The following is a 20906-nucleotide window of genomic DNA, read 5'->3' on the forward strand; positions in this document are numbered from 1 at the left end:
GAGGGCCAGGGGGAGCGGAGAGCTAGTGTTTAACAGGTGTAGGGTGTCGATTTCAGACGGTGAGGAGCCCTGAAGATGGACAGTGGTGATGGCCGCACAACAGTGAGTGCATGCATTTAATACCACTGCACTGCAACCTTTAAAATGGCGAAAATGATACATTTTTGTTATATATTATTTAACCATACACACAGGTTTTATCTGAAAGTAGAAAAGACTACTTTTAAAAAAAAGGGCAGTTACAGCTTGTGCAAAGGCACAGGGAACAGAAAGTGGATGTCATCTGAGGAGAGCTGCATGTTCCCCGCCCCCACCGCCAACCGGCAGAGGATCTAAGGTCTGATACCTTTTTGGGAATAGTGAGTTGAAAACAAAGCAGGTGCCAGCTCATGCAGGATTCCATAAGCTATGCTAAAGAATGTGGCCTGCAGGCTCAAAGCCCTGGAGAGGCACTGTGGGCTGAGAGCTGTGAGCAGGGAAGAGCGTGACCATATTTGGACTGACTGTCGGGCGAGCCCTCTGGCTACAGCGATGGGGGTGGACTGCCAGGAGGAGCTGGGGTAAAGGCCTTTATGGGATCATCTAGGTGAGAGTTGACACAGGCCACACTGACACCACAACAGTAGGAGTTAAAAGAAGGATTGAGAAGAAGGAATCAGAATGAACAGAACATCAGTAACAAGTTGCAAAGAAGAACTGTCTATGATCCCAGCTTGGGTGTAGAGAACAAGACTCTGGGAGGGAAAAGAGGTTTGCTAGGGCAGGAGTGACAAGCACAGAGTTTTGGACATGCTGAGAGGACCGTGTGGGACACTGGGGTGGAGACGCCCAGCGAGGTTCAGCATTTGAGAGGTGGCTCAAGGGAGAGGCCTGGGCTGGGATTAGGTCTAAGGCTCACTGGCATCAAGGTGAAGAGAAAGTGAAGACGGTAGCTAACATGGCCCAGTGTATCAACCAAGGCTAGACTCACGGGACTCCCACTCTTTACGGGATGGTAGCAGAAAGGCATTCATAAGCAGGATGAGATGTGTGTTCCAGTAGAGCTGTCCCTCCAGACAGCTGGACAAACCGGGGGCTGGGGAATGGCCTGGGTCACCTGGATACAGCTAGATAAGTAGTAATGGAGCCAAGATTTGGAGACAGTCACCCATGGTTAACATTCTTGGCCACAGAATCGCACTGGGGAGGAGAAAGAACCTCAGTTCCTTCAAAGCCTCCCTTTTTTTTTTAACAAACAAGGATGCTGAAACAGAAAGGCAAAGCAATTTGTCCAAGGCACCTGGATGGCTGGCACCAGAACCAGAACTCAGACCCACGCTCCTAGGGGGAATTCATATATGTCATCCCCAACTTGTTTCAAGAGTCCCAAAACCAGCTGCGCCCATGGACAGAGCGATGCCAAGGTGTCAGGCAGCACCAATAGACAGCATCTCGTCCTGGGCCAGGGTCCGCCTCACCTGAGATGACCTCCAGCAGCAGCATGAGCTTCAGGCCATCCCGGAAGTCCTCTTCGATGTTCTCAATCTGCGTCCCCGCCTTCCGGAGGTGGGAGTTACACCATGCCGTGAATGTCTGGGCAGAGAGAAGAAGGGCAAGTGGTCAGGGGACTGGTATTGTCATCCTCATTGGACAAGCTGTTTAACAGTGCCGGGGGGTGGGCGGTGGACACCTACTCAGCAGAGCCTCTCAACAGAGTTGCCCCACCATGGTCTCATTCACAGCATCAACCAAGCACTGAGCTCCCCATAGGGCAGCAGCCGAGGGACCCTACACAGAGCCTGCTACATGGGTGGGAGCAAGCAGGATAGATGAAGCAGCAAATTTCCTTAACGTCCGCCTCCCAGCCCTCTCTCACAGACATCATGCACACCCACATTTGAAAATGCCACAATTCCATTCTTATAAGTTACCTCTTAAGTTATAAGACTTAGTTTCAATCTTCACAGTTTTAAGACAGAGTAACCCAGAAGTAACATATTAAGCCCTGTTGATACCTTAGGGTAAATTAGTATATTAAATCATTTCATTAGCAGCCAGCTAAGAGAAAGGAGTAATAAGTTTCGCTGAGAACAGAATTCAGATGCAGGGTGTCAGGATAAGGGGGAAGAAGAGTAAGCACCCCAATGTGTATCTGTGTGTGTTTGGGGTGGGGATAGGGAAACCTTAAGCTGCAAAAGCATGAGGAGTTCCAGAAAGGGAACGTAAGGAGGTTAAATCAAAGACCATCAGCTTCATAGTTCTCTATTAAGCAGATCATGATCAGGTGAGGCAGCAACTAAGCCATCCTGTGCCAACAGCACCACCTGGTGGTTCAAACAGAAACAGGGTGTCTCAACAAACATGAGAAAAGCATGCATCTCAGTTTTACACACCTAAAACAGGTATCTCTCTCCAGTTGTCTCCAGTCTATGGCAACCAGAGAGAAGAGCTCCCTTGCTTTAGATCTAAATCATTCATTGGCAACTCCAGACTTCTCTGCACCAAATGGCACTACCAATTACATGGGGCTTACCCAACACCAGGGCCATTCACCTCTCTTCCCACCTGCCCTGCAAAATTCAAAGGGTGGGAAGAGTATCATTCATGTGATAGTAGGAACCACACTAGAAATACTCTTCCTCATGGGAAAGGTCACAGCCTCATGCTCCCCACCCCCTTCCTCCTGCCCTGGGGAACTCTGAAGTTGAACTGGCAATGAGTGGGCAGGAAGAGGGAAGAACATCACATCAGCGAGTATTAGGGGAAAAGAAATAGCTGCTTAGATTTAGAAGCAAAAGTTGAAGAGCCTGTGAGCAAGAAAGAGAACAGGGGGACAGGAGCTATCACTCCACACAGGCAGGGAGAAAGGGACAACATTATGATACCCCATGACTCTGGGCTTAATCTTTCAATCATGTCTCACTAGTAACTTACCACTACGGAATACCTGTCTCTTCCTGCAAACATATCTCCACTCTGCAGGCCAGCCTACTCCCATGATGAAGAGAAACAGCGTATTGTGCTATCCCAGAGCTTTGGGAAGACTGGCACACACATCGGGGGTGGATGAGAGACATACACTGATTTCCAATGTCCTCTCTATCTTGCTTGGCTAACTCACTCATCTTTCAAGACTGGGTAGAGATATCACCTCCTCCAGGGAGCCTTCCTGATAGGCACCTACTATGTCTGGGCTGGACATACACCCACAGTATCCTGCATTCACCCATTATGTCTAGCCACTTGTCAGCTCCACACCCCCAGCCTGGGAGCTCCTGGAGGTAGACACTCAATGTTCACCTTCATATCCCAGAGACCCAGGGCACACAGTCAGGGGACACAGCAGTGAACTAAACAGCAAAAGTCCTTGCCTCTGTGCAGCAAACATTCTAGTGGACATAAGAATTGTGGAGCCAGGTGAAGGAACAAGTGGGGAACTGGATGCAAAGCTGAGAGGGTCCTGGGAGATCCAACTGTACCTTGTGGGTGAGGCTGAATGCTCTCAGGGCAGGGGGTGATGGGACAAACAGGGCTCTTAGGGACCCTCTGGACACAGAAGACAGCTCGGAGGAAAGAGGACACAACAGGGGAGGGAAGCATATGTATCAAGCATCCTTCCTCCAGTGCTGGCACTGCACCTTTATCCTTTAGCCTTTATCTTTATTTTTAACTTCTTTTTATTGGTAGAAAAAATATTAAAGGATTTTTAACTCTTTAAAACAAATATAATTTATTTTGGTTTTGCACATTCCCTCCCAGCTGACACTGGTCTGCCCAGTGTCTTCAAGCTGTGCATTCACACTGGAGTGTGCGTTCACACTGGGGTGGACGGTCTTTTCTCATTTATCACCAACTTGGCCATCCCCAGCACCCAATCCCAGGCCCCCACCACTGAACCTTCAGCCTAAGGTTTTCTATTCCCTTGAGGGGAACGGTGTCAGCCCCAGCAACTCGAACAGACGCTTTCCGGTCCAATGTGATCTGAAACACCCAGGGTCCTAGCAGGCACCGCCCTGCGCCCACCCAGCTGGGGGGCTGTAAATTCTCACTGTTTACTACCCAGTCGTGGAGGGGGTTAGGGGTGAGATAAAGGAGGAAGAGGCTGCTGTTGTAAAAAGACACTGCTTTTGAAAGAGGAAAAGCGCTGTTGAAAGCAGCCAGTCCCCTTTCCTGGAGAAGCCAGGCTTAGCCCTGGGAAACAAAACACACCTGTGTTTGCTCGGGTCTCCTGGACAAAGCACTGGAACACGGCTTTACTAAAACCCCCAACCCTCAGAGGCCCCACAGATTACTGCCTTGAAGGGGGCTCTGAGCACCTCTCAAACTGCAAAGTTTCCCCGACAAGCAGCACCCACCGCAAAGTTGAGGCAAGAGGAGGAAATGGTGGCAGTGACCCGGTGATCAACAACGTGCCCTTCGGGACGCATCAGAGCTGGGTTCCGTCCTCAGATCCACTATTTACTGGCTGTGTGACCTTCAGATTAACCTTCCTAAACTTCAGTTCCCTTTGCAGTAAAACAGGGACAGTAAGAGCGCTTCATAAAAGTTAAAAAGATTAACTCAAAAAATATCTGTAAAGAACTTGCCATTGAGTAAATGCTCAACGAACAGTGGGGAGGAGGAAGAGGACTAGCTCCCCACAATGTTCCCAGGACCAGGTCTCAGAGGACTTGCTCTTGCTCCCCTGCACTCCCACCCCCATCCTCTCCCTGCCCCCAGCCACCAAACCCTCCTGTTGTAGGTCCCACCCCGCCATGCACTGTACTGTTTCCAAGATGACAACATGCAAGCTTTTTGAACCAGTGCCGGTATGTTCGTGGGAGAGGGCTGAAACCGTGTTCGTGGGAGAGGGCTGGAACCGTGACGTGTTCATGGGAGAGGCTGGAACCGTGGCGTGTTCGTGGGACGAGGCTGGAACTGTGGCGTGTTCGTGGGACAGGGCTGGAACTGTGGCGTGTTCGTGGGAGAGGGCGGAACTGTGGCGTGTTCGTGGGAGAGGGCTGGAACTGTGGCGTGTTCGTGGGAGAGGGTGGAACTGTGGCGTGTTCGTGGGAGAGGGCCATCTTCAAGTCACCTCCTTGGGTCATGCTCAGGCTCACAGCCTGACAAAGGAGACCTGGGACGGCAGGTCTTCAGTGGATCCACTCCGTTCCAGAAATGGCTTCGGGGATGCCGAGAGGTCCCAAAGTCCTTGGGACCAAGGATCACACTGGGACGTTCCCACAGAGCAGCGGCAATGGCCTGTTCTCCTCTCAGCAGCCCTATCTGCACTCCACCCGTCCCGGCCCTGCACAGTCTCTGAGGACCCGGGACAGAGGGAGGGGCCGCAAAACAGCCTGGACCCCTGCTCAGCCTCTCACTGACCTTGAAGCCACTGCCCATGTCTAATCCAGTTTAAAGGTGGTTTGAGGAGGTGAAGAGTGCAACTTTCCAGCCCTGAAGTTCAGGGTTGCAAAGAGGGACCTGGCCAGGTGCCAACAGAGGGGCCCCAACCCAGGCCAGGGCTCAGCTCACGGAGCTGGCCATGGAGACAGAATCACATTGTCCACCTTCTGTACAGGTCTCACAGCCTTGCTCTCACAGATGCCGCTAACATCTTTTCGTCATATCTTTCACAATTATCATGTTGATATACTTCCTTTAAAATGTGTTGGAAAGGAATATGGCTTTTGAGAACGTGCCTTCCCTGCCCTCCAGCTCAGACGCACTGCAATGTGACTTTAGCCACAACAGGCCTCTTTGAGCCTCAGTTTTCATGTCTGTAAATGGGGGACAATAGCATCTCCCAGGCATGACTGAGAGGAAATACCCTTATGCAGTAAATCATATCAGCATAGTAATGTTAATTTATGTGAATAATGACAATATAGTATCATTGTGTCTGAAATATAGTAAGAGTGCACAAAGTGGTGGTTCCTGCCATCATCATCACTGCCTGAATTTTAGATTCTAAAAGGATGTCTGAATAATCACACTCTGCAGGGATCTGGGGTACAGAAGATTACCACAGAAGCATGAGTCAGGGGATGAGCTTTTACAGTCAAGCATCCTTCATACCCTTGGTCATGCGGGGAGGGAGGGATAAATCACAAGACCCTAAAGCAGGAGAGCCATGGGATTTGCTCGGATCACTCTGCAGACAAGTAGCTATGGGAATGCAAGGATTTAGTCACTCTAAAGAAGACACTGCAAATCCAGGCCTATCAACTTCTAAGAGGTGGTAAACCCAGGACAAGTCACTTGACATGGCTCTGCCTTAAGACACCATCTGTAAAATGGGGGTAGTAATAGCACCTCCCAGGGGACTACTGGAGGAGTCAATGAGACAGTCCACTTAAAACACTGAAAATGTTATAGCAACTGCAATAATTATCCATTGTTACTATTGCCACCACAATTGGGGGTATAATTATTATACGTTTATGCTGTTAACACACCTCATAAAAGAATGTTAGAGCTAGAAGAGGTGTTAGGCACCACCCAAGTCAAACCTTGACTTTACAACTAAGGACACACACCAGAGAGGGTGAGCGGCTTTCCCCAGCCCACACGACTGGGTTACATTCACAACCCAACCTCCCAATTCTTCCAGCCCCTCACACTTTCTGCTCCACCCAAATGATGTGGATTTCAGGTGCAGGCACGGGTGGGTGCTGGAAGGGAACAGCAGAACCAAGGCTGAGATTCTCAGTGGCCAAACAGGTAAGCTGAATCCCATAGGGTATCACTGAAAATGGGTCACTGTGAAGTGAAAACACCAACCAGATGAAATCCAGGGGACTGCAGCCAGCATTGGCACAGAGAGTCTGAGCTGATGGAACATCAGCAGAGTTGGCAGAAGATGGGCAGCCTCTCTGGGGCAGCCTGGCAGAGACAGGCAGAGCCCAGAGACAGGCAGGTGGCTGTCAAGAGGCAAGTGAGATCACTCCAGATGGTAAGCAGACCAGACAGGCCTTTGAGGGGAACCTTGGGAACTGGGGCTCCATGACCAGGAGGAGAGATGAGAAGGCTGAGGGATTCACTGCAAATATCTAAAGACCCTCCCGTGAATGAGTGAGTCAACTTGCTGGGTACAGACCAGGCAGAACAGGCCAGTGGTGAGGAATGGTGAGGAAAGTGGATTCTAAAGCAAGATGGACCTGGATCCAGTGAGTGACTGTGCAGGTGACTTGACTTCTCCAAGCCTCCATCTCCACATCTGTAAAATGCGGATGGTAATAGAACCTACCTCACAGGGTGGGGAAGATCGTTGCAGCAGCACATGGAAAATGCTTAAGCACAATTACCCACACATAAGCCTCCAAAAATGGGAGCTACTATTATTAGAAGGAAGGACAGAAAGTTTCAGGGAAGATTAGAGTTCGACATAATAAAGAACAGACCACAAGCTGGCTATACAGTGTGCTACCTGCGGCTAAAGGCAGGGCTCGGCAAAGGAAGGGATTCAAGCAGCTCCCTCCAGCAGAGCTAAGTAAGGTCCCTTACCATTCTGACTCTGAGAGCCTGAGGCAGCCCTTGAAAATGTTGGTTTAGAGGACTTTTTTTGCAGCATCCCAAGTAGCTGGGACTAAAGGTGCACACTACCATGCCCAGTGTGATGTTAATATTGATTGTCAACTTGATTGGATTGAAGGATGCAAAGTATTATTATTCCTGGGTGCGTCTGTGAGGGTGATGGCAAAGGAGATGAACATTGGAATCAGTGGACTGGGAAAGGCAGACCCACCCTCAATCTGGGTGGGCATCATCTAATCAGCTGCCAGCACAGCCAGAATAAAAGCAGGCAGAAGAACATGAAAAGACTAGACTGGCTGAGTCTTCTGGCCTCCGTCTTTCTCCCGTGCTGGATGCCTCCTGCTCTCAAACATCAGATTCCAAGTTCTTCAGCTTTGGGACTCGGACTGGCTTCCTTGCTCCTCAGCTTGCAGACAGCTTACTGTGGGACCTTGCTTTGTGATAGTGTGAGTCAGTACTCTCCTTAACAAACTCCCCTTTATATATACAGCAAGGTTTCTCAACCTCAGTACTACTGATGTTTGGGGTCTGAAAAATGTTTTGGTGGGGGCAGGGAAGCTGCTGTATGCATCATAGGATGTTCAGCAGCACCCCTGGACCCCGCCCTAGTTGCTCATAACATCCCGCAACCCCAAGCTATGACAACCAAAATTCACCCCTCAGTTCCTCATCTGGAGGAGACAAACACATATGCCACAGATCATAGTAACAGCAGCAGCTGATATGTATGGAACATTTGCTACATGCCAGATCCTCTCCCTGAGTGCTTTACCTCCTTTAACTCATTGAATCATCAAAATGACACTGTGGGACAAGTATTCTCCCCGCTTTAGAGATGAGGAAACTAAAGCAAAAGGAGGAGTCAAGTGTAGGACAAGTTAGTCCTCACCTCCCTGGGTTTTTTTTTTGTGTCTTTTTTTTTTTTTTTGAGATGTATCTCGCTCTGTTGCCCAGGCTGGAGTGCAGTGGCACGATCTTGGCTCACTGTAACCTCCGCCACAGGGGTTCAAGTGATTCTCCTGCCTCAGCCTCCTGAGTAGCTGGGATTACAGGCGAGCACCACCACTCCTGGCTAATTTTTTTGTATTTTTAGTAAAGATGGGGTCTCACCATGTTGGCCAGGCTGGTTCTCAAACTCCTGACCTCAAGTGATCTGCCCACCTCAGCCTCCCAAAGTGCTGGGATTACAGGCGTGAGCCACCGCGCCCAGCCACCTCCCTGTATTCTTATGCATTTTTCTTGAAACAGTGGCCCTCTTGGGCTATCCTTTGTTTTTCTACCCAGAAGAAAACATGGCTATCCCAAAATACAAGTGTACCAGGGTACATGTGAGCTGCCCAATGGCAACTAGAACACGGCCTCTGTATCATGGCAGGAGGTGGCCTGAGGCAGAAGCAGCTCCTCTGTGCCTCATATGGGAACATGGGCCCTGGGCTGCCACACCTCCAATGAAGAAGAGACAGAAATCTGAACTTTTGCTGGGTGTAGTGGCTTATGCCTGTAATCCCAGCACTTTGGGAGGCCAAGGTGGAAGGATCACTTGTGTCCAGGAGTTCAAGACCAGCCTGGGTAACACAGTGAGACTTTATCTCTACAAAAAAATCAAACAAAATTTAGCCAAGCATGCTGGTGCACACCTGTAGTCCCAGCTCCTCAGGAGGCTAAGGTAGGAAGATTGCTTGAGCCTGGGAGGTCGTGGCTTACAGAGAGCCATGATTGTGCCACTACAGTCCAACCTGGGTGACAGAGTGAGACCCTCTCTCAAAAAAAAAAAAAACCTAGATTTTTATGTAGACTCCCTCAGTTTTGAAATGCTGCCACAGTGTAAAAAATAAGACATCCCACAGGCCTCCCAAAAATGTCGCAGGCTAAATCTGAATTAAGACCCAATGGGTCTTTGGTTTCACAATGGGAAAACATGAAAGCTTTCTAAGTCTCCTAACAAAGTTACACACGTAATAATGTATGACATGTTAAAACAAGCATGCAGCAGACAGCTGTGCCTACCACAGTTAACACTCCTGACAGACCTTGGGGACATCAGCCATCTGGGAGTCGGCAAACGCTGGCAAGATTTCCCGTGAGGGGCAGCGGGCGCTCCTCTCCTGGGGCTGGATCAATGAGGAACCCATGTCAAAACCTGTCACGAGGGCCTGCGGTTAGACATGTCACGCACATGCCGCCATGCCTTGTGAATTTTAAAAAGGTGTATTTGTCACTTATTACATGTGCGAAGTACTTTTCTGATCATTGCCACTGTTGGTGGGTACAATGACAAAGGCACATCACTGTGGGCAGGTGTCTGGTACAACTCTGATGGACAGCAACTCACCAAGGTGAACTAAGATGGGCACCAGCCCTTAGCCCAATTCTGGGCCACCATCCTGAATAAAGACTCATAATTCTAAATAAAGCAAAGGCTGTAAGCATACGAATGTTCTTGCCAGCATTCCTTGAGAGAGAAAAATTAGAGCCAGAAGTTATATTAATAAGGTATTAGGTTAAGTATATTAGGCTTCATCATCCACTTAATGAAATAGTACATGGCCAAAATGATGGGTTCTGAAACTGTTACTATGAAAAAAACCTGCTTATATATAATTAACTCAAAAAGCAGGATTCAAGACTGTATGTACTCCAAATTTAAAACTATGTAAGCAATCACAAACACGAAAAAAATGACTAAAAACAAAACACATCAAAACGCTAACAGGGCTTGCACTCCAGTAACTGAACTGCTGAGGATTTTTTGCTGTTTTACAGTTGTCTGTAAATGTGGTTGGTTGTTTTTGTTTGTTTTTTGGTTTTTGGTTTTTAGGGGGTTTTTTTGAGAAGAAGTTTTGCTCTTGTTGTCCAGGCTGGAATGCAATGGCGCAATCTCAGCTCACCGCAACCTCCGCCTCCCGGGTTCAAGCAATTCTCCTGCCTTAACGCTCCTGACTAGCTGGGATCACAGGCACGTTCCACCACACCTGACTAATTTTGTATTTTTAGTAGAGATGGGGTTTCTCCATATTGGTCAGGCTGGTCTCAAACTCCCAACCTCAGGTGATTCACCTGCCTCAGCCTCCCAAAGTGCTGGGATTACAGGTGTGAGCCACCGCGCCTGGCAGTGCAGTTGGTTTTTATGATGATCTGCTCCCTCTCCCTTCTCCTGTCAGAGAACGCCCTGTTTTTTCTTTTTATTTATTTATTTATTTATTTATTTTGAGACGGAGTCTCCCTCTGTCACCCAGGCTGGAGTACAGAGATGCAGTCTCAGCTCACTGCAACCTCCACCTCTCAGGTTCAAGCGATTCTCCTGCCTCAGCCTCCCGAGTTGCTGGGACTACAGGCGTGCGCCACCATGCCTGGCTAATTTTTTTATTTTTAATAGAGACAGGGTTTTGCTATGTTGGCCAGGCTGGTCTCAAACTCCTGACCTCAAGTGATTTGCCCGCCTTGGCCTCCCAAAGTGCTGGGATTACAGGCATGAACCACCATGCCCAGCCAGAGCACTCTGTTCTGATGTTTAAGTCTCAACACACAATCCAGGCCATCCACTCTGGCTGACCTCCCCAGAGAAACCTCCATTGACAAAGGTGCTTTTTCCATTTGTTGAACAGTGGAATAAACAAGATAACCCACCCGCAGCCAAACAAGACTAGCTGGGCAGTGGTGGGACAGCCCAGGCTCCAACCTCACGTGCTGGCCACACCTCTTCCAAGCACATCCTCCCACTCTCCCGGAATCAAAACTACCAGCCACCATTCAGGCCAGGAGAGTTGTGTTCAGAGGATGAGGTCAGGAAACCTGGGCCCTGCCCTGGCTCGGCCAGGCATGTGACCTCAGAGAAGTCACTTCAATCCCTTCCAGCTCTGTTAGCCCAAACAAGTCCCTCCTACCTTGTAGGCTAGAGCCCAGCAACTTTTCCCATAACATGCCTAATTAGAAGACACAACCAAATAGCACCCAGCAACAATCTTTTGTTCCTGTGCAGGATTTATTCTGATTGGTGGGCTCTCCCCCTTGCCAAAGAAAGCCAAAAAATTCCCCAGGGACAATTTCATCTCCATGAACTCAGAACATACTCAGTGTTTCAGTCTCAAGGAAGCCAGCTCCTAACCCTCCTCACCAAGCAGACCCCTGATATTAGTTTCCCAAACAGTATCTAAAAGCTTTATGCTAGAACCTCCCTAGCAGGACATAGAAGGATGGGGATCATCGGCTGCCTCCAGGGAGGGAAATGGGAAGGCAGGGGGTGGGGGACACTTGCTTTTCACAGAATATACTTTTGTTTCTTTTGAGTTTTGTACCAAAACCATTTGTATCAAAATGTGCTGTCATTACCTTTTTTTTTTTTTAAGTATGCAAATATAAGAAAAGTCTGTCTTGGGGGTGGCGGGAGGAACTGTTACGGGAACTGAAGCTGCCGATTAGGCCTGATCAAGATGACAACTTCCCAAAAGCACCGAGACTTCGTGGCAGAGCCCATGGGGGAAGAGCCAGTGGGGAGCCTGGCCAAGTGAAGTCCTGGGCAAGAAGCTGGAGGAAAGGGGCTTTGACAAGGCCTGTGTTGTCCTTGGCCAGTTTCTGGTGCTGAAGAAAGATGAAGACCTCTTCCAGGAATGGCTGAAGCACACTTGTGGTGCCAACACCAAGCAGTCCCAGGACTGCTTCGGATGCCTTCGAGAGTGGTGCGACGCCTTCTTGTGATGCTGTCTGGGAAGCCCTCGATCCCCAGCCCTCATCCAGAGTTTGCAGCCGAAGAGGGACTCCTCCCCTGTCCTCTACAGAGGAAAAGATTGCTATTGTACTCACCTCCGATGTACTCCACGGTCTTTTGGGAGTTTTCTCCCCTAACCATTTCATTCATTTTTGGATTCTCACTCTTGCATGCCTCCCCCTTCCTTTTTCCCTTGCCAGTTCCCCGGTGACAGTTATCAGCTTTCCTGCATGGATCCCTGGCCCCGTCCCTCACCCCCACCCTCACTTTCAGTCCATTTGATACCATTTGGCTGTTTTTTTGGCAGAACAGTCACTGTCCTTGTAAAGTTTTTTAGATCAATAAAGTTAGTGGCTTTCAAAAAAAAAAAAGAAAAAAGAAAAGTCTGTCTGGGAATATATACATTTAATTGTTATGTCAGACCTCTAGGATAGGATAGAGGGGACTTCCCATTTCACTGGAATTATTTGGCAAGGGTGGGACAAGTCTCAGGTATTACGGAGAAGGAAAAAGGATGTTTCCGAAATAAAGATGAAAAATGAAAAAATTATCCCATCTATTTAAAAGGATGAGTTTGGGAATAAAATAAGACATAATATAGGGAAAAGGCTCTGAAGAACTTCAAAGTGCCTTATCAGTGTAAAATCTTAAAGAAAGTCATAATTAGGGAGCAGGACATGAGGATACACCAGCAATCACACACACACATCTCCCCAATAGTTAAGACAGCAAACTGCTAACTGGGAAAGATGAAGGGCTGTACTCTGGCCAAGTGACCCCAGGAAATCACCCAAACGAGCTTCTGTGCTTCCTGAAAATGGTACACAGCTTCCTATACAAGCCAGCTTCTCATCTGATGGTCCTTCTTCTCCCTGAGTAGAACACCCAGAACTCTGGTCTAGGCTCATGTAGTCAAAAACAAACTCGTCAGCTTCCAACAGCCCTCAAGCCTCCCCAGGCAAGCACCCTGCCAGCCCAAGCCAGCCCCCTGCTGTGCGGGCAGGGTGTGTGAACTAGCAGGGTCCTTGGAGAAGGCCAGGCCAGCACCTGTGCTCAGGGCTGAATCCCCTGCAGCATCCACTGATGCTGAAGAGGTTACTGAGGTACAGCCGGGGTGTGCTGGAATCCCTCTGACCCCCATAGAGTATGGCCAGCCTGGCCAGGGCGTGGGCCCTGGATGGTTTGTCTAAGCAAAGCCCTGCCCAGAAGTGATCTCAGATGCCCAGTGTTCTGGCAAGGTAAATAGGAGTATCTGGCTAACTTATCAGGGGCTGACTGCCAGCCCTTCAAAGCCAGCCGTCAGCTGGTTCATGCGCTGATGAAAAGCAGAGTCTTCGGGAACATCTCCACCCAGATCTGCCTACTTCCCATCCACCTGGGAGTGGCTGCTGAAAAAGCTGACAACTGCCAGGCCTCTGCTGGGACCAGGCACTGCTCTAACAGCCTGTTCCCAAGACATGTGAGTGCTGGGGTCCTGGTGACTAGAGTGCAGGGGACTAGGGGTGCACCTTGGACTTTGGAACAAGACAGACCTAGGCTCCAGTGCCAGCCCACACCTCACATTAGATCTGTCTGCTTGGACAGAGACTTAATCCTAGCCTCAGGATCCCTATCTGTAAAATGGGCATAACAAGGCCTACAATGGCACAGAATGAGACAGGACCAAATTAGACCCTATGTCCTGAAAGACTTAGCCTGGTGCTGTGTCCACAGCAGACACTTAAACAATGTTAACCCAGCAGGTCCCCACCACTCACTGACTGTACGGCTTTAGTTAAACTATCTAGGCATCAATTGCCTCACCTTACAAATGCAGATAAAGAACATCACCACTTTGTGAAGATTATGACTATGGAAGCAAAACAGCCAGAAAGATACCGCGGACACATCAGGAGCCCAGTCCATGTCAGCGGTCAGGATGCTCTCACTTCCCATTCACTGTCTATTTAATCAAAGTTAATCATTCACAGAGCAAGAAAGAAGTCCTGTGGTTTTTTTCTCCATTGATGAGAGAACTCGGAGACCGGCCTCTGGCCAAGAGAAGGAGACAGGGAGTGGGGAGTGGAGCCTGCATTTCCTGGTTTACACCCATCTACAGCCCATTTCAAAAGACACAGCACCACACACCCAGAGGGTCACCAGGGCCAAGAAGCAGGGAGCCCGCAGCTCTTTCTGGGAGGCTGTTTGACCTAACAAAGGCACCCTGCTTGAGAGGACTCCTGGGCCACCAAGAGACTGATCTGGCCTTCCTGCCATCCACGGCCCCCTAGAAGGCAGACTGCCCAGCTCCTGCTTGCCTGGTACAGATGGAACCTATGGGCTCCCAGGAGAAATCAGAGCCGCTTTAAAACAGGTGGGCACACGATCCTAGTGAAGAAACAGGTCTGTCCTCTTAGCTCCTCGCCAATGAGAGTCAACTGCCTCAGCCAATCTGTCACCATCCACAGCCTCACCCCCTCCCAGGGACCCAAGAGCCCACCCCAACTGCCAGCCAACAGCAAGCTCTGTCCAGTACAGGCTTCATAATCCTGGACTCGTGACTGGGCCTCCCGGAGCCTTGGTTCTCACATCAATAAAGACTTCTGTAGGCCAGAATGATGATGGTGACAATAGTAATAAAATAAAGATAAAACGAGCCTGCAGCCCGTAAGGTAGTCACAAGGGAGGGCTATGTGAGCTAGTGCAAAGGGTTCAGTCCGCTGCCAGACGCAGACCAAGCACTCACTAGATGTTAAAACACAAAAGCACCTATGAAGACAGAAAGCAGCTTGATTAGTGGTTTCTTAGGGCTGGGAACAGAGGAGTTGGGGGGAGGTGATAGCTAAGGGGTATAAAATATCTTTCTAAGGTGATAAAAATGTTCAAAACTGATGACATAAATAGCTGCCCATTTATGTGAACATCCTAAAAACCATGAAGTTGTATAAATGGGTGAATTGTATGGGTATGTGAACTACATCTCAATAAAGCTGTTATTTCTCTTTTAAACTAAAATGTTCCAGGACCCCGCTAAGCCTTTTATATCAAGATGTGGTTTTGTTTTTAACCCATTTGGCCCATTGGCAAGAAACCAGGCTCAAAGGCAGGCCCTGGACCAGAGCCCTCTCAGGGAACTGATGTAATTGAGCTAGTTCAGCTACTGAACAGTGGCTGGTAAGCCTGCTGAGATGAGGATTACTAAATGGGAGGAGCTGATCTTCCAAGCAGAGTGGCACCCGCTCCAGGAGGCCAGTGTGAGAACAGCCTCCTCCTCACTCCTCCGGGGTTACAGTTTGGTCCTGCCTGTAACCCCTCCCCCATGTCTGGAGTCTGATTCTGGCCCTTGCAGGTCTGAGAGCACACAGGCCTCAGCAGGCTGCAGCTCCCAGCAGTGGCCAGCACATTCCTTCCCCAAAGAAGGAAAAGCCACCAAAAGTGAGGTCATTTGGTTTTTCTGGCACAGATGCTGAGAGCTCTGGGTCACTCAATTCCATAGAGAACTCCCCCAGCTGACAGGGATTTGGCCCAGCCTGCCATTCATACAATATGGGAACCCGGGGTCTGGCAGACTCTGGCCCCTAACTTGACCCCTCCATGTAGTTGAGGTATGACCCTCAATCTTCCAGCTTGAAACCTCCATGGTCTTATCTGTGGAATGGGATGATGAAATCCACCCCTCCTGGGGTTAGGCTAAGAATTAAACAGCAGAAAACTAGACTTACGGTGGGGGCTCAAAAATTAAATATGGCTGGCTCTGGTATCTCACATCGGCAATCCCAGCACTTTGGGAGGCTGAGGCAGGAGGACTGCCTGAGGCCAGGAGATCAAGGCCGGCCTGGGCAACATAGCAAGACCCTGTCTCTACTGGAGAAAAAAAAGAAAAAAATAGCTTCTGTCCTCTCCCCAGGGTCATTTCTCCTGAATGTGCCTTGCTGACCAGAAACAAGGAACCTGCCTAGATTCCAACCCCCTGTGTGGAAGCTCCTCTCCAAAGATCAAACCACTTATCATTACAAATTTGCAAGAAAGAAAGAGATCCTGCTTGGGTAAGGAAGTTTTCCAAGTCTCCTTTCTGTGGCCCTAAAATAACCTCCCAGCAGGAGCTTCTGTCCTGGTCTGTCCCACAGTCCACCCCTGGATCACTCATATCCCTCAAAGCACCTCCCTGGGCATAGTGACTGGGAACTCTGACCCCCATGGTGGTTCCGGTCACCAGGCTGTCGGCTGGAGGCAGCTGGAGCATCAGCTCTGTCAACTGCTTTTGGGGACTTGGGAGGGTTCCTGGAGGCCCCAGAGTACAAATTACTGTACCTCTTTAAAAGGCGCATGAAGCCCCTGAAGAGTAGCCAGGGTCCAAAGTCTGGGCTTACAGTGACTGGCCCAGTGACAGAAGGGGAGAAGCCGGGCAAAAAAAACAGAAAAAAGAACAGCAGAATAATTGAGTGCAATGGTTCTCAAACTTGACATGTAAACTTGAACATTTACCAGAATCGCCTGGAGGGCTTGTTAAAATACAGACCGCTGGGCCCCACCACCAGCTCCTGATTCCGAAGTTCTGGGCAGGCAGGGAAACTGCATTTCTAATAAGTATCCAGGTGATGCTGATGCTGCCAGTCCAGAGACTACACTCTGAGGACCAAGGCTTAATGGCTAAGAACGAATTTGGGCACAGAAGAGCTGGGTTCAGTATGGGTCTGCCACTGACTAACCTTGTAACCTAAGCAAGTTCTTGACCTTTCTGAGCCTCGGTTTTCTCATCTGTAAAACAGGTACAATACCTTTCTCAACTGGGTTGGTAAGGAGTTTCAATGAGATAATCTATGCAAAAAGCCCAGCACACCCTAAGTAGTTAACAGTGTCTAGAGTTCATTACTAAAGTACAAGAAAGACAAGAGAAAGGGTGCTCACGGAAAGGCATGAGACAAAAAGAACAACTCCAGGACCCATGGAATTGCCCTTGTCAGTAAACAGTCCCAGGTAGCATCAAGGGATCATGGGGGTCATCTTGGTGCCCAGTGTGTTCCTTTATCTGGGCTGCAGGATCCAGCAGGCACTGCACCCCAACCTCTCTGACTCAGTCAAAACGTGATCAACAGGACCTCAGCACTGATCCTGCCCAAACTCCAAGCCAATGCCACAGTACTACCCACCTCCTCCCTGAGGGACAACCACCCAGCAGTAGCCACATGACTTTGCAAAGGAATTCTCAAAGCTCCAGGGAACCCAAGCCCTCAGGATGCCAGAGATACCAAGGGATGAGGGAACGAGTTCAGCAACTGTGGAAGCAACACAAGCCACCATAAGTCACACCAGTGATTTGCACCCTGGGGGTGGGACTGGAGCAGACATCCCCAGGGAACAGAACTTCCCGCAGGAACCTACGCAACAGGCAAAATTCTGTCTCTACAAAAAATTTTAAAATGTTAGCCAGGCATGATGGTGTGCCCCTATAGTTCCAGCTACCCAGGAGGCTGAGGTGGGAGGATCACCCCAGCCCAGGGAGGTCACGGCTGCAGTGAGCCACTGCACTCCAACCTGGGAGACAGTGAGACCCCATCTCAAAAAAAAAAGAACTTCCTGCAGGGACTGAGGCATGAACGGGCTGTATCTATAAACCGCCACTCCCTACAGAGGAGAGGCTTTCTGCAGAGCATCACCACGATTCTCAACACCACCCAGGAGGAAGTTTCTGGTTCCAGGAGAGCTGACTGGAGGAGGGGAGCAGTCTTGGCACGTGGAGAGTTCCTCTTCAGCTGCAGCTCAAAACTAAAATGCATCTCTTAACACCTAAGAGACTGGCAAACAATTAGAAAGGTGATTGATTATGCCAAATGTCGGTGGGGTTGAGGGATCCGGAAGCCCTCATGCCTGGCTGGTGGAGAGTAGACTGTACAGCCATTTTAGAGAGTAACCCAGCACCGTATCAGGAAATTCCCTCCAACCCAGCAATTCCCTGCTCAATGCAGTCGTCATACAGCTGCACTGGGATGTATGGGAGAACGTTCATCGTTGCCTCATTTGTGTCAGCAGGAGAGCAGCTGGGGACAATCTGCGTGTCCATCACAGAAGATTGTAGGATAAAATGTGACAGACACACAGTGGCCTTGCATGGCCCTGAGATGACACTGGGCCATGACGGAGGAGCCTAACGACCTCAATTCTCTTCACCTGAGGCTCAGTAACACAAAGTTTCTTCTCCCAAAACACACACACACAGATCAGCACCTTAAAAAGCAGCACAGAAACCCTCACCCAGGCCCAGGACAATGTGACCCGGTGCCGTCACTGCCCTCCTGGCCTGTCTACTAGGCCGGCGGTGGTCTGGGGTGTCAGCAGCCCAGCAGGCTGAGCAGCTCGCCAACACCTTGGTATGGCCAGCCCGGCTTGAGGGACAGGGCAGCAAGGTAGCAGCAGCAGGGAGCAGCAAGCTGAGCAACAGGAATGTGCCTGTGGAAAGTTCCATTTCCAGAAGGGTGGGAAGGGCAGCTGTAGGCAGATCTGTCCACCTCTGCTGAGAAGCCCAGGGACCTCTGGGCGGGGCAGGACGGGACGAGGGGCTTCCGCCTGTGGTCAGTGTATTCACAGTCCTCTTCAAAGATCAAAGAGATCCACGCCTGCTGTTCCCCACCAGCACCGGGGCTCCTAGGCTTCACTTCAGACACTGCAGCAAGGGCAGCCCCAGGGGTGCTTTCCGCTCCCCAGCACCCCCCTCCCCCGACCTTGAGAGGAAAGTTTAGTGTTCCATCCTCGGTTTCAAGATGGGGACATTGATGGCAACGTGTTTCAGGGAGCCCCAAGGGGAGGTGAGAGAAGGAGAGGGAATCATATCCTAGGGTTGCTCAAAGGTGTTGGCTACCGTTATAACCACTCAGTGAGTGCCCATTCACTGTTGTCATCACCCACGAGGCATGTGCCATCTCAGCAAATCCACTCAACAATTCTAGGTTAAAGGAACAAAGCAACAGGACACCAAGGGCCAGTTCCCCACAGTCACACAGCTAGCAAGAGGCAGAACTGAGGTGTGAACTAGGTCTCTAGGATGTCAAAGCCTGAGCCTGCTCCACTCTGCTGGGAGGCTAAACGCTTCCAGGCCAGCCTTCAGCCCCTGCTCAGGCTGGGGAATGATGGGGACTCATCCAGCTCTGTCCACCAGCCTGCACCAGTCCCTGCTCAGTCTCAAGCCACACGGGCTCCTGCTCAGCTGTGCCCAGGCAGTCCCTGGGCCCAGTGGACTAGGGAGGAGAGCCACAGGGCAGCCCAGGACACTTCGACGCTCAAAGCCAGCCCCGAGAGGAGGCTGTGGACCTGCTGGCCCCCTGGGGATGCAGAATGGGCCAGGCAGGTTTTTCTTCCAGGTCTCAGTTTTAGGGAAATGGAAAGAGAGTTAGAATTCTTCTCCCTTGGGTTTCTGAACACAAAGGCCATTGAGAAAGACTGATGAATAATTAAAGGGGAAGCCAAACCGATGATGTGTGCCAGAGTGTGGGCAACTGGCTTGCTAGGGCTTGGACTGGCCCGATGTTGGCAGCCTCCTTCATGCAGGCCACTGCAGATTCTACAGACTCGCCCAGGCTCCAGGCCTCCCCTGCCAGACAGCTGCAGCCAGATTCATTCATTCCTTCCTTCCATAAATTCTTACTGAGCACTGATTCTGTATCAGGCACTGGGGTTATATCATAGGCAAATACAGTCCTAAGTCATGTCCTAAGTCATGGAGCCTGCAGTCTAATGGAGAAGACAAACAGTAAGCAAAGGTTACATCGATGAGTGTATTTTTGTACACTAAGCTCCAGTGCCTATAGGAAAAGTCCTGGAAGGCATGAGGCTAAAACAGGACCCTGAACTGATCCTGGGGGGCTGTGGGGGGGGGGGGGGCAGTGTGTCTGATCTCTGCCCCAAGGATGTCAGTGAATTTATAAGGCTGGGGAGTGTTAGATGAAAAGTTTGTAACTGTGAAGGGGGCCTATATAACCTGTCATCCAAACCAAGGCACCAGGGGGTCTACTAATAATTACACCAGCATAGCAGGTATAGGCAGAGCTGTAGGTCACCCTATGCATGTGTGGGGCATGTAGCAGGGTGGTCAGGAGGGTGATGCTGCCCAAGCAGAGGAAACAAAATAGCAAAGGCCCAGGCCAGACGCAGTGGCTCACACCTGTAATCCCAGCACTTTGGGAGGCCAAGGCGGGTGGATCACCTGAAGTCAGGAGTCGGAGACCAGCCTGGTCAACATGGTGAAACTCCATCTCTACTAAAAATACAAAATTAGCTAGGTGTGGTGGCATGTGCCTGTAATCCCAGCTACTCAAAAGGCTAAGGAAGGAGAATCGCTTGAACCCAGGAGGTGGAGGTTGCAGTGAGCTGACTGCACCACTACACTCCAGCCTGGGCAACACAGCAAGACTCCAGCAGAAAGAAAAGAAAAGAAGAGGGGAAGGCCGGGCGCGGTGGCTCAAGCCTGTAATCCCAGCACTTTGGGAGGCCGAGACGGGCGGATCACGAGGTCAGGAGATCGAGACCATCCTGGCTAACACGGTGAAACCCCGTCTCTACTAAAAAAATACAAAAAACTAGCCGGGCGAGGCGGCGGGCGCCTGTAGTCCCAGCTACTCGGGAGGCTGAGGCAGGAGAATGGCGGGAACCCGGGAGGCGGAGCTTGCAGTGAGCTGAGACCCGGCCACAGCACTCCAGCCTGGGTGACAGAGCAAGACTCCGTCTCAAAAAAAAA

At 50.1% G+C, this 20906-nt stretch overlaps 1 protein-coding gene and 1 pseudogene across 6 annotated transcripts in view; one reads left to right on the forward strand and one right to left on the reverse strand.

Annotated features, from left to right (window-relative positions):
• ACTN1 (actinin alpha 1) overlaps nucleotides 1-20906 on the reverse strand; it is a 107333-nt gene that overhangs the window by 49699 nt on the left and 36728 nt on the right. For all 6 annotated transcript variants that reach the window (XR_003120518.1, XM_025392537.1, XM_025392540.1 and 3 more), the window contains exon 2: nucleotides 1458-1572. Coding sequence is in view for 5 of the 6 variants with exons in the window: in XM_025392537.1 (XP_025248322.1) it covers nucleotides 1458-1572 (115 nt within the window). In the remaining variant the exon portion in view is untranslated. The remainder of the gene's footprint in view (nucleotides 1-1457; nucleotides 1573-20906) is intronic.
• Nucleotides 11925-12452, forward strand: LOC112629060 (annotated as a pseudogene).

The sequence above is a fragment of the Theropithecus gelada genome, chromosome 7b, assembly GCF_003255815.1.
Source record: "Theropithecus gelada isolate Dixy chromosome 7b, Tgel_1.0, whole genome shotgun sequence".
NCBI lineage: Eukaryota > Metazoa > Chordata > Mammalia > Primates > Cercopithecidae > Theropithecus > Theropithecus gelada.